Here is a 12,525-nt window from a genome sequence, read left to right as displayed (position 1 = left end):
AATCATAGCATGAACGAATCACTCAGGACTCACTCACCCCCTCCCTCCTGGCTCACAGCTTCTTCTTCTTCTTCTTCTTCTTGGTTGGCAACCAATGTTAAGGCGCATTACCGCCCCCTGGCTCACAGCTCAGTGGACAGTCAAATGAGAAAATATATATTTGACACATTTGAGGAAAATACTAATAAAATAAAATAAAAATAAATAAAATAAATGTTCCCTTTAGAAATCTTAATTTTTTTTTTGCTCTTTTTTGCTCTATAAAAATAGTTGTTTTTCTTTTTCAATCATCTTAGGAGTAGGATTTACATGAAAAGAGACACAAATTAAGTTTGAGTGAAAATGTACATTTTTTGCACTCTATGGTCAACTGACTCAGTGACTCAAATGACTCACAAAATTCGATTCATTTTGGTGAGTGACTCATTAAAATTCGATTCAGTAAAAAGAATCGAATTTACCATCACTACTGTGAAATGTCCCGGGTAAGATAGCGCCGCCATTGCGTGCAACAGGTCCGCAGCCTTAACATGAAATTTCCCCTTGTGGGACTAATAAAGGTATCTTATCTTATCTTATCTTATCTTATCTTATCTTATCTTATCTTATCTTATCTTCTTACCTTTAAAAGCAGCCTGTTGTTGTGGTGGTAGGCGGTGCTTAGTTAGACGTCTCTTGTGCTGATTGGTGTTTTCCTTGATTGTCATGCATACCGTCCATTTGCTGCCGTCGTCATTCCTGGGCTTGTTTTAACAGATTGTGTCCAGTTGGAGGTTAATACTGGAACCAGCTGGAGTGGAATAGGGACTTTTTAAGGTAAAACTTACTTGCTTTAGCCGGTCTTCAGATGTTCACAAGTTATTAACGCTGCTTAGCCGCTAACATGTTAGCAACACATAAACACTGTTTTAGCAGCCAGGCTAATCCGAGCTGGAGCTCCACCAACAATCTGTGCACCGTGGAGTTTTATGCAGTACTGAATACATTCTTGGATCACAATGGCTCTCAAACACTGATTATACAGCTAACGCTCAGGGAAAGCTGCTCATAGCGAACAAGGTTATATAACCTTTCATCGTTATTAGCAGTAATGATAGCATCATGTTCATTCCCAGTACCGTACACACTTCACGCTTTGCTTTAGGGTGTTGTTGACGTTTCACATGTGACAAATGTCAGAAACGTGGGCGTTTAGGCTACGGTCTCTATGAGGGTATCTTCAGTGCTTATCTTCGGGGGAAATGTAGCCTTTCGTTAGTATAATACTGACGTGCTGTAGCTTTCTGTGAAGGATGTCCCGACAACAACTGGCCGTGCAGCGGGCCAGGAAGTCCTTCCAGACGGGAAAAACCAAACCTCTGGAAAGCAGGATCCACCAGCTGAGGAACCTGCTCCGCTTCGTTACAGAGAGACGGAAGGACATAGCAGAGGCTGTCAAGAAGGACCTCAGCAAGGTGACAGTATCACTGTTAACAGCACATGGTACATTAGCGTCGTCTGTAAACCTGTGAATGAACACCATCAGTTATTCTTATTATTAATGGCTTATAAATATTTAAAGCATGTGAGCACAGTCTTGGACAACACCAAACACCTCAGGTACAGCTCTTACCTGCTCTCCCACCCTTTCTCTCTCAGATGCTTGTACAGACAAGTGAACCCAACAATATACAGTCCAGTGTACAGTGGGACGAAATATTGTCCTCCTGGATCAAAGGTGCAAACTGTAGAGATAAAAATGATAAAAATCCAACTACACAGAAATAAGATAAACTAAGAATAAGTACAGCAATATTGTACTTGAATAGAAATAGAATAGGAATAGAAAAGAATGAGAATAAATAAAGACAATACACAGACGGAGTCAAACAGTGCAATACAGAATAGTGCAAGTACTGGAAGGGAAGAAGAAGTGTGTGGAGAAGAGTCCAATGTGGAGGAGGGCAGCACCCCTATAGTAATCAGCCCTTTACCAGATGTGTGGGTCTAAATGATTGATACTGCTGCGTACATGGACAGCTAGAGATTCAGTCCTGACGTCTTTGACGTTAGCTTCAAGTCTGTTGCCTGGGGCGCAGTTGCTACATTGTAATATAAAGTCTCTGAGGATGAGTCCATGCAGTTTAAAGAATGACACATGGACATCCACATAGACCCTTGCACCTGACCTGAGCAGACTGGCAGATGCTCAGAGTAATCAGGGGCTAATGGTGAGCCGAGGATACGCCAGCTGGCTGATTAACTAGGCCCACTTTAGTAGCCCACTAGGAGTGCTGTGGAGCATGTTGAGAGCACTTTTCTTACTCATGGTTCTGATTATGACACAAAAATTAACATGAAACAACAATAAGTAACCTAACCTTATTAGGGCCACGATCACGACACATTAATTTGTGTTACAGAAACATTATAGAAGTAAAAAGTATAAAATATTTACAAGAAGAGAGAGAGAGGGGTGGCTGTGACAGTGTGACATGTAAGTTCCCTGTGGAGAAAATGAAACATGTGGCTGGAAAGTGTTAATACTAAAACAAATGTTCTGGCAGGACCCGTTCTTGTATACTTAGTATACATCTGTATGTTCACAGCAGTTTAGACACCAGATAAGTTCTCAAGCAAGTGTCATATTAAAAGAAATCAAAGGGACATGCTCTCATTTTCTTCACTGCAATAATCTGACTGCTATTTCTTACTTTGTGTGCCTGAAGCTCTACTTTCTATGGAAATGATGTCACTATTTGTGTTGGTGTCATATTGAATATTGTGGAGACCAGCTGCAGATCATCCAGGAAGCAGTTTGGTTTGCAAACTGTCCAACACTGGATTTTGCCCCTGCTTTCAGAGTGAACATGGGACGGAGCTATTTGAGACACTGGGAGTGGAGGGTGAGATCAAGCTCGCTATCGAGAAGCTAGCCGAGTGGGCAGCTCCTCGGCCAGTGGAGAAGAGCCTCCTCACCATATCGGATGAGGTCTTCGTGCATCCCGAGCCCCTTGGAGTGGTCCTCATCATTGGTGCTTGGAACTATCCCTGGGCTGTCACCCTGCAGCCGCTGGTCGGAGCTATTGCTGCCGGTACCATATATACCCATGTGTATTTATTTACCAGTATTCTTTTAGGTGCATAGTCTATAGCACATGTGCAACCTTTGTTGGCATATCAAAACCTCCTTTTGCACAAATTCTAGTGCACTGACACTTTGCACATTATCACAGAGAGCAGGGTAGGCAAATCAGCCTTACAGAGATATTAATCACAAAGGAAGGACTGTTTAAAGTGAACCTATTGTCCTTTTCTTACTTATACTGTTACAGTGTTGTATACTACTAGTAATCATGGCCCAAGATCAGTACGTGCACAGGTAATCCTTGTGAACCACATGCTCAGTCTCCACACACTCGGTTTCTGTTTTTCCACTCCAGGCTCTGTACAGTAGCCCTATGTGCTCCTTGACTTGGAGCGCAGAAGCTTGATCCACCTCGGCTTAAAAGAAGGTGAAAAGGAGCTTAACCTGTTTTAGAGGATGAGCTAGAAATGAGTATGATGGATCCCCTTTTAAGGGATAGTTCAGCATTTTTAGAATAGATTTAAATACCTTCATGCTAAGCCTTAATTAAAAAGAAATGGGGGAAGACTCTGCTGCTGTTGTAGACTGGAATCAGTGATTCACTGTCCAACTTTAACCAGTAAAGTGTGAGAAATAAAACCAGTTGTCCTGCGAATGAATACTGCATCTTCTGCTCAGTCGGTTCTTAAAGCGTACCGTCATCCATGCCACTGTGTCTGTTCGTTCTCTCAGGTAATGCAGCTGTAATAAAACCATCTGAGGTCTGCTGTCACTCTGCTAAGGTCATGGAGGAGCTCCTCCCTCGGTATCTGGACAAGGTGAGGCTCCTTCCCTGTTGGATTACCTTTCTCGTACATGTAGTGTAAGCATGCTAGGAGTTCCAGTGACTTGACGCCCTTTCCACAGGACCTGTACCCGGTAGTGACCGGTGGAGTGCCAGAAACCCAGGAGCTGCTCAGGCAGAGATTTGACCACATTTTCTACACGGGCAGCAGCACAGTAGGCAAACTGGTGATGGAAGCTGCGGCTCGCAACCTCACCCCAGTCACCCTGGAGCTGGGAGGGAAGAGCCCCTGCTACATCGACAAGAACTGTGACATCACTGTCGCGTGCCGGTCGGTCCTCTCTGTAGAACAAAGGAGAAACTTTAAAAGACACAGCTGAGTTTCCAAACATCAAGTGTTTTCTTTTTCCCACAGTCGCATCACGTGGGGAAAGTTTGTCAACTGTGGACAGACGTGTATCGCTCCGGACTACGTCCTGTGTGAACCCTCCATCCAGAGCAGAGTACAGGAGGAGATCAAGAACTGCATCAAGGTTGGTTTGCACTATATAAAGAAATGAGTGGTGGCTGAAGACTTTTGCACTTTAATGCTTCTTTTATTCTGAAATGATCTTCCTTTGACACAATGCAGGAGTTTTACACAGATGATCCAAAGACTTTTGAGGACTACGGACGAATCATCAACAAGCGGCATTTTAAGAGAATCATGGCTCTCATGGAGGGCAGCACAGTTGTTGTTGGTGGAGACTCTGATGAATCCCAGTGCTATATAGGTATGTATGTAAGTGGTATGATGGAGCCAGCGGGTATCCCTCAAAATGTTGTTTTAAGCCAACTGGTTGTAAAGTGGAACCATCTTTGTATTTTGTGTTTCTCTAATGTCATGCACATGATGGTTAAAGCCTCTGTTCCAAAGCTCTGTATGTGCGGTGTATTGGTCATTGCCCTCTGACCCTGTCGTCTGTGTGCAGCTCCCACTGTGCTGAAGAACGTTACAGGCGAATCCAAAGTGATGAAGGAGGAGATCTTCGGGCCACTGCTGCCCATCATCACAGTGAGCGGTGTGGATGAGGCCATCCAGTTTATTAACGAGAGAGAGAAGCCGCTGGTCATCTATGTCTTCTCCAATGAGAACAAGGTACAGCGCATCACCTGCAGACGTCATTTCCTGTTATTTAGATCTCTTTAAATCTCCTCCCTTCACTCCTCCTGTGTGATCCACAGCTGATCAAAAGAGTAATAGCTGAGACATCCAGTGGAGCTCTGCTGGCTAATGACTGTCTGGTTCACTTCACTGTCAGCTCGCTGCCCTTTGGAGGAGTTGGTGAGTGGATGCCTGTCAAACCCTCCATCAGACTTACTGGTTTTTCATCTTGATGCCGACTTGTTCTTTTTCCGTTCTAAGGTCACAGTGGTATGGGATGCTACCACGGTCGCTACGGCTTTGACCAGCTGAGCCACATGCGCAGCTGCCTAATCAAACAGCTGAAGATGGAAGGAGTGAACAGCATGCGTTACCCCCCACACACTGCCAAGAAACTGGGCTGGGCTCGGTTCTTTCTGCTCAAGCAGATCAATTTGGGCAGGCTGCGTTGCATGATGCTGCTGGCTATGTTTGTGGGCGTGGCATCGTTTGTGGTGCAGGTAAAGAAGCTCTGCCTAACCTCATGAAACCGCTCCTATTAGCCAGTATTCCATTGTTATTGTTTGTGTGCTGTTAGCTAGCTTGCACGCTGAGTGGTCAATGGTAACTTTATTGTCCCCATTGGGAAACTGATTTGCAGTCTGTCCATACAGAGAGACAAAAACAAACAACACACACACAAAGCCCAGAGAAAACAGCCCAAATTATCATCAAAAAAGTGCAGCGTACAATGGCAACAACCCTTATGGTTTAGTATTATATGTTATGTGAGCTAGCATCAACCAAAACAACGATGAGACCTACTCAAAGGTCTCTCGGACTATTATGTCACGTCTTCTACAACAATATGTACAAGCCTAATTCCAAAAAGCTGTAAATGTCAATCTACATGCATAAGAAAGCAAATGCAATGATTAGCAAATGTCATGAACCCACATTTTATTTACAATAGGACAAAAAACACATCCAGTGTTTAAATCGAGAAAGTGTAGCAAAAAGGGTTATTTTGAGTTTGATCGCAGCATCAAATTTTGTTTCAAAACTAGAAGTAAAAGTGATGCAAAAAACATCTAGAGAAACATTTTGCAACTAATAGGTTCATTGAAAAAAAAGCATATTAGTGAGGCAACTTTCACTTTTTGATCTCCGTCATAATAATATCAAAACATTCTCAAGAAATCTCTGTGCACACGGGACAATGCTCAAAATCAGGGTGACACGTCAACAACCTTCAGGGCCTCTGCATTAAAATCAGGCATCATTCTATCGTGGGACTTACTTCATGGCTAAGGATCACTTTCTAATCATTGCCAGTGAACACTGTTTATTGTTCCAGCCACATATGCAGGTTAAAGTGATTCAGTGCCTTTGCACCACCAGGAATTTACAATATATCAGGTATTTTCAGGGAATATTTTAACATGACAGAATAACATGAGTATCAGTAAAGTTAAATTTGACGTGAAGCAACCGATACAAGCTGCATAGCTAAGCTACAGCTAGCTGTCTAACTGTCCCTGTGATGGCTATTCATAGATCCTTGCTTTGCTTGTTACGTGATGGCTAAAATCAGTAGTTTAAAATTAAAGTGTCATATTTAATTTTTAATATCTTTAAACAGTGTTTAGTATTGGCCAGAGTTCTGTTTAGCTGGAGTTTTGCCAAGGTGTTGTCACAACCGGTTTGTGCCAAACCAAATGTCTTAGATGGGGCCCCTCTAACCACGTTATAAATACGCTGGTAATGTTACATTTAAATGGTCCAACAACAACAACAACAATTAAAAAAACAAATGTGTTGATTAGGGATGGGAAGATGGGAAGACTTGGTTCCAGTAGTTCATCCTTATGTGCATGATGCACATTCAATTCAGTTCAATCAGTTTTATTTATACAGCTCCAAATCACAACAACAGTCGCCTCAAGGTGCTTTATATTGTGAGGTAGACCCTACAATAATCCATACAGAGAAAAACCCAACAATCATATGACCCCCTATGAGCAGCACTTTGGCGACAGTGGGAAGGAAAAACTCCCTTTTAACAGGAAGAAACCTCAGGCAGAACCAGGCTCAGGGAGGGGCGGGGCCATCTGCTGTGATTGGTTGGGGTGAGAGAAGGAAGACAGGATAAAGACATGCTGTGGAGGAGAGACAGAGATTAATAACAAGTATAGATGAGAGCGCGATGGTAAAGTGTAAACTGCATCCAGGACAGAAACAACTGTATTATATTGCTAGCACAACTGCGGCTCTTTGCAAGCATCTGCACAGACAGCACGCTAACACTAAGTTAGCCAGCATGCAGTTAATTTGCATGGAAAATAATTTCTTTGATATGCTGCTTAGTGGTAGCAGTGACTCTCAAAATGGAGCCAGTGAGAACTGATAAGGGAGTTGATAAGGAATCATATTGATAAGTGATATCAGTAATCTGAATTGTTACATTCTTATCTATTTGCATCCCTACACTTGGCTCACCCATGTTAAGGACACACTAGGCTGTAGTGATGGTAAATTCGATTCTTTTTACTGAATCGAGTTTTAATGAGTCACTCACCAAAGTGAATCAGGTTTTTTGAGTCACGGAGTCAGTTGACCAGAGAGTGCAAAAAATGCACATTTTCAATCAAACTTAATTTGTTTCTCTTTTCATATACAGGGTGGGCCATTTATATGGATACACCGTAATAACATGGTTGGTGATATTAAAGTCCTGTTTGTGGCACATTAGTATATGTGAGGGGGCAAACTCCTCAAGATGGGTGGTGACCATGGTGGCCATTTAGAAGTCGGCCATCTTGGATACAACTTTTGTTTTTTCAATAGGAAGAGGGCCATGTGACACATCAAACTTATTGGTAATGTCACAAGAACAACAATGGTGTGCTTGGTTTCAACGTAACTTTATTCTTTCATGAGTTATTTACAAGTTTCTGACCACTTATAAAATGTGTTCAATGTGCTGCCCATTGTGTTGGATTGTCAATGCAACCCTCTTCTCCCACTCTTCACACACTGATAGCAACACCGCAGGAGAAATGCCAGCACAGGCAGGGATAGCTCAGTAGGTAGAGTGGTGGCCCCATGATCGGAAGGTCGGGGGTTCGACTCCACTGAACGGCTACCCTGAGGTACCCCTGAGCAAGGGGTACCTCTGCTCCCCGGGCGCTGCACTGGTGGCTGCCCACTGCTTCACTGGGTGAATGGGTTAAATGCAGAGGAACTATTTCCCTATGGGGACTAACACGCACACTTTACACTTACACTTTACTTTACTTTACACTTTACAGGCATCCAGTATCCGTAGTTTCAGGTGCTGCACATCTTGTATCTTCACACCATAGACAATTGCCTTCAGATGACCCCAAAGATAAAAGTCTAAGGGGGTCAGATCGGGAGAGCTTGGGGGCCATTCAACTGGCCCACGACGACCAATCCACTTTCCAGGAAACTGTTCATCTATGAATGCTCGGACCTGGCACCCATAATGTGGTGGTGCACCATCTTGCTGGAAAAACTCAGGGAACGTGCCAGCTTCAGTGCATAAAGAGGGAAACACATCATCATGTAGCAATTTCAAATATCCAGTTGCCTTGAGGTTTCCACTGGTGAAGAATGGACCCACTATCGTTGTACCCCATATACCACACCAAACCATCACTTTTGTTGGTCCAACAGTCTTGGAGGGATCCATCCAATGTGGGTTAGTGTCAGACCAATAGCGGTGGCTTTGTTTGTTAACTTCACCATTCACATAAAAGTTTGCCTCATCACTGAACAAAATCTTCTGTGTGACCTGAGGGTCCTGTTCCAGTTTTTGTTTTGCCCATTCTGCAAATCCTGTGGCCGATCTGGGTCGTCCTCGTTGAGATGCTGCAGTAGCTGGAGTTTGTAAGGGTGCCATTTGTGAGTAGCTAATATCCGCCGAAGGGATGTTCGACTAATGCCACTCTCCAGTGACATGCGGCGAGTGCTACGCTGTGGGCTCTTGCTGAATGAAGCTAGGACAGCCACTGATGTTTCTTCATCAGTGACAGCTTTCTTGCGTCCACATTTTGGCAAATCCAAAACTGAACCAGTTTCACGAAACTTAGCAAGCAGTTTGCTGACTGTAGCATGGGAGATGGGTGGTCTCGTAGGGTGTCTTGCATTGAAATCTGCTGCAATGACCCGGTTACTGCGTTCACCAGATATCAACACGATTTCGATCCACTCCTCACGTGTTAACCTCTTCGACATGTCAATGGCTGTGAACAAAGAGAAACTTGTAAATAACTCATGAAAGAATAAAGTTACATTGAAACCAAGCACACCATTGTTGTTCTTGTGACATTACCAATAAGTTTGATGCGTCACATGGCCCTCTTCCTATTGAAAAACAAAAGTTGTATCCAAGATGGCCGACTTCTAAATGGCCACCATGGTCACCACCCATCTTGAGGAGTTTGCCCCCTCACATATGCTAATGTGCCACACAGTGTTGCCAACTCCTCAGTAAGGAAAGTCGCTATTGGCCGTCTTAGAAGTCGCTAAATGACGTCTAATGTAATTGTAACCTACGTTGTAGGAGAGAAAAATAACATCGTGGAAGAGACATAAAGTGAGCTAAAAACATCCTAAATGCATTTAGAATTTATTTAGAACCACAAATTAAATTTCTTTTAGCAATTATTGTTTTTTGGTTTTTTTTTTTTTAAATGTCACAATCCCAACCCTGCTCCTTTATCCGGGCTTGGACCGGCAAAAGTGGACCGGCAATAGGCACTCTGGTGGAGTTACTTTGTGTGTGTGTGTGTGTGTGTGTGTGTGTGTTTATAAGTAGTTTTAAACCTTGTGACCCACAAAACAAAAGAGTAAAAGAAGAACTGACTGCGTTACAGTCAGTGCGGGAGCAGCGGCTTCGCTCATGCATGATTCATTTGCAGTTTGGACGCACAGGTGATAGGTTTGTAGCATAAACCTATTCGCTGGAACGTTAAGGACAATTTAATTACACAGCAAAGCAAGACACGAGTAGGCAAAGTTCTTTATGTTTCTCGTGCACGGGACAGAACTGGACAAACGCCGTTCCTTCGCTCGACCCCAGTTGCTCTCGTCTGCTCCCCCGTAATACTGCTCTTTTATTGAGGTTACATGAATATGCATTGGTGCATTAACATACAACGTATACATACAAACAAAGAGTACCTTGCGTGTGTGTGTGTGTGTGTGTGTGTGTGTGTGTGTGTGTGTGTGTGTGTGTGTGTGTGTGTGTGTGTGTGTGGGGTCAGAGTGTGACCCCATAAACGACTTCCCTAACCCTGCTGGGTTGGAAGTCCAACAGTTCATCTAAACAAAAGGCACTTAGCCTAAAACAGATATAGACACGTTTATCATACCATAAAACAATAAGAGAAGGTATGCCCTCTCCCATGCTCCCAGGATGTAGGTGTGAATGCCAGAACACACCAAGCCTATGCAGACTGCCAAAGATCACACATCCTATCCCTACACAATCGATTATACACCTCTAAGCATATATGGTTCAATATTTCTAAGCATAAATGACAATAAAAAGTATAAATCTAACAATAGGTGTGAACATCTCCTGCCCTGATAGCAGCAGGGGAGGACTATCCTCCGCCCGTGAGCGCTTTTGCATGAGTGAGGTGCCCACGGCAGCACCGCTGCTTGTTGAGAGTAAGAGCGATATGCGCTTTCACGTCACAAAGTCGTCATAAATAAGTCTCCAATAACACCAGAAAAAGTCGCCAGATTTGTCGCTAGTCGCTTTTTAGAAAAAAAGTCGCTAAGAGGGTCTGAAAACTCGCTAAATATAGCGACAAAGTCGCTAAGTTGGCAACACTGGTGCCACAAACAGGACTTTAATATCAACTTTGCCAAAACAATGTGGGACTCTGTAGTTTTCTCTGGTCCCCTCCCCAATCAGACCAGGAGTGACATGTTTAGCCGCATGTTCTCCTTAAATTGCTGGCTGCCTGAGTGGTGTCCAGAAACGATGTGGGCTTCACAGGTAGTTGGCAAACCTTCTGGAGGAAACCTGGTCTTGTTGGGTTTCTCTGTAATATTGTAGGGTCTACATTACAACATAAAGCGTGTTGAGGTGACTGTTGTTGTGATTTGGTCCTGTATAAATAAAACTGAATTGAAAACAAATGGACTGGTTCTTATATAGCGCTTTTCTACTCTTCTGAGCACTCAAAGCGCTTTACACAAGTTTTGCATTCACCCATTCACACAAGCACATTGTTCTAAGTGCTTTCTAAGTAGCATTCACACACATTAATACCCCGATGGATGCATTGAAGAGCAACTTGGGGTTAATATCTTGCCCAAGGATATTTGGCATGCAGACTCGGGGAAGCCAGGAATCAAACCACCAACCTTCCGATCAGTAGATGACCTGCTCTACCGCCTGAGCTACAGCCACCCTACAGAAACGTGATGCTTGTGGAAGTGAAGTGTGTGTCCCCATATATGAGCCTAGACCAGGAACATTTTGTTATTTAGTGTTATATTTAATCATGAGTGATGTAGGGAGATCAGGTGTCATCTACTGTCATTGCAAACTGTGCACATGTAACCAAGTGACCAAACAATCTTGTATTAGAAGAGTATCTGGATGTCTCTGCTGTGATGCTGCTCTCGTGTCCACATGTTGTCATCATCTTTTAGACATCCTGAAAGATTTCTCTCAAAATTAGATTGCTGTTATTCACAAAGTGATAAATTCAGTGGTAATATTTAACTCACTCTGTTTTTCCATAGATTAAAGTACTCTAAAGTATTTTTAAAGTGGTCTTGAGCAGAAATTCAGGCTTTCTGAAGGTCTCTCAGCATTTTTCACTCATTTTTGTTCCAGTCCTTGTACCTGATAGTTTTAAGCCACGTACCAGCGACCTATGAATCATTCAAGTGTATAAAAGGCACCGAAGTCAAGGAATCAAACAGTATTGTCTACATATAACTGATGGCTTATCAAAGAACCAATATTACATGATATCTTTAGGACCACATTTGTTCCTATTACTTTAGTTGAATCTACAAAGATAACGCAGTTTTAAAGGCATAAAATAGTATTTTTGCACCAGGAAGGTAATCACCAGAAGGGCTTCCAGCCAAAAAACAACTGGTGTATTTCAGCTTGGTGAGTAACGTGTCCTGTAAACAAAAAAAGAAAAGATAAAGCGTGTCTGAAAGTCATGATCTTAATAAATTGGAATAAATCCAGTGGTTCCAGTGGACGGAGGTTGTAAAGTCATTCTTAAGGTAAATGAGGAGAAAAGGCTGAGGTGATGCAAATTATACAAGAGCAGGACTGAAAATCAGGTCGTCTGTTTTCGCCATCTGCGCGCCGGTGTCACATGTTCTTCTACTTTTGCACAGTAATATTTTGCACAGCACTGCAGACATATGTCATCCCCTTCTAGGGCATTATTTGTGTGGTTACAACTTTGTAAATAATTGCGTTTTTCCAAATGAATCTCGGTACTCGTGCCCCCCATACACCCACCGTCCACAGGCTTGTAC

General features: G+C 43.0%; 1 protein-coding gene across 2 annotated transcripts in view; it reads left to right on the top strand.

The window, feature by feature from the left end:
* Window positions 1-689: 689 nt before the first annotated feature.
* Window positions 690-12,525, top strand: part of LOC120718084 (aldehyde dehydrogenase family 3 member A2-like) — a 12,450-nt gene continuing 614 nt past the window's right edge. The window contains exons 1-10 of one of the 2 annotated variants that reach the window (XM_040006404.1): window positions 690-816; window positions 1,292-1,454; window positions 2,843-3,074; window positions 3,800-3,885; window positions 3,974-4,182; window positions 4,267-4,384; window positions 4,483-4,624; window positions 4,823-4,989; window positions 5,076-5,175; window positions 5,257-5,495. In XM_040006404.1, the coding sequence (XP_039862338.1) occupies window positions 1,293-1,454; window positions 2,843-3,074; window positions 3,800-3,885; window positions 3,974-4,182; window positions 4,267-4,384; window positions 4,483-4,624; window positions 4,823-4,989; window positions 5,076-5,175; window positions 5,257-5,495 (1,455 nt within the window). In that variant the 5' untranslated portion in view covers window positions 690-816; window position 1,292. Of the gene's footprint in view, window positions 817-1,279; window positions 1,455-2,842; window positions 3,075-3,799; window positions 3,886-3,973; window positions 4,183-4,266; window positions 4,385-4,482; window positions 4,625-4,822; window positions 4,990-5,075; window positions 5,176-5,256; window positions 5,496-12,525 lie in introns of both variants that reach the window. The other variant, XM_040006405.1, reaches the window with a different exon arrangement.

The sequence above is a fragment of the Simochromis diagramma genome, unplaced genomic scaffold, assembly GCF_900408965.1.
Source record: "Simochromis diagramma unplaced genomic scaffold, fSimDia1.1 OVJJ01000024.1, whole genome shotgun sequence".
Taxonomy (NCBI): Eukaryota; Metazoa; Chordata; class Actinopteri; order Cichliformes; family Cichlidae; genus Simochromis; species Simochromis diagramma.
Note: the sequence above shows the minus strand (reverse complement) of the source record. Positions and strands in the feature narration are given on the sequence as shown.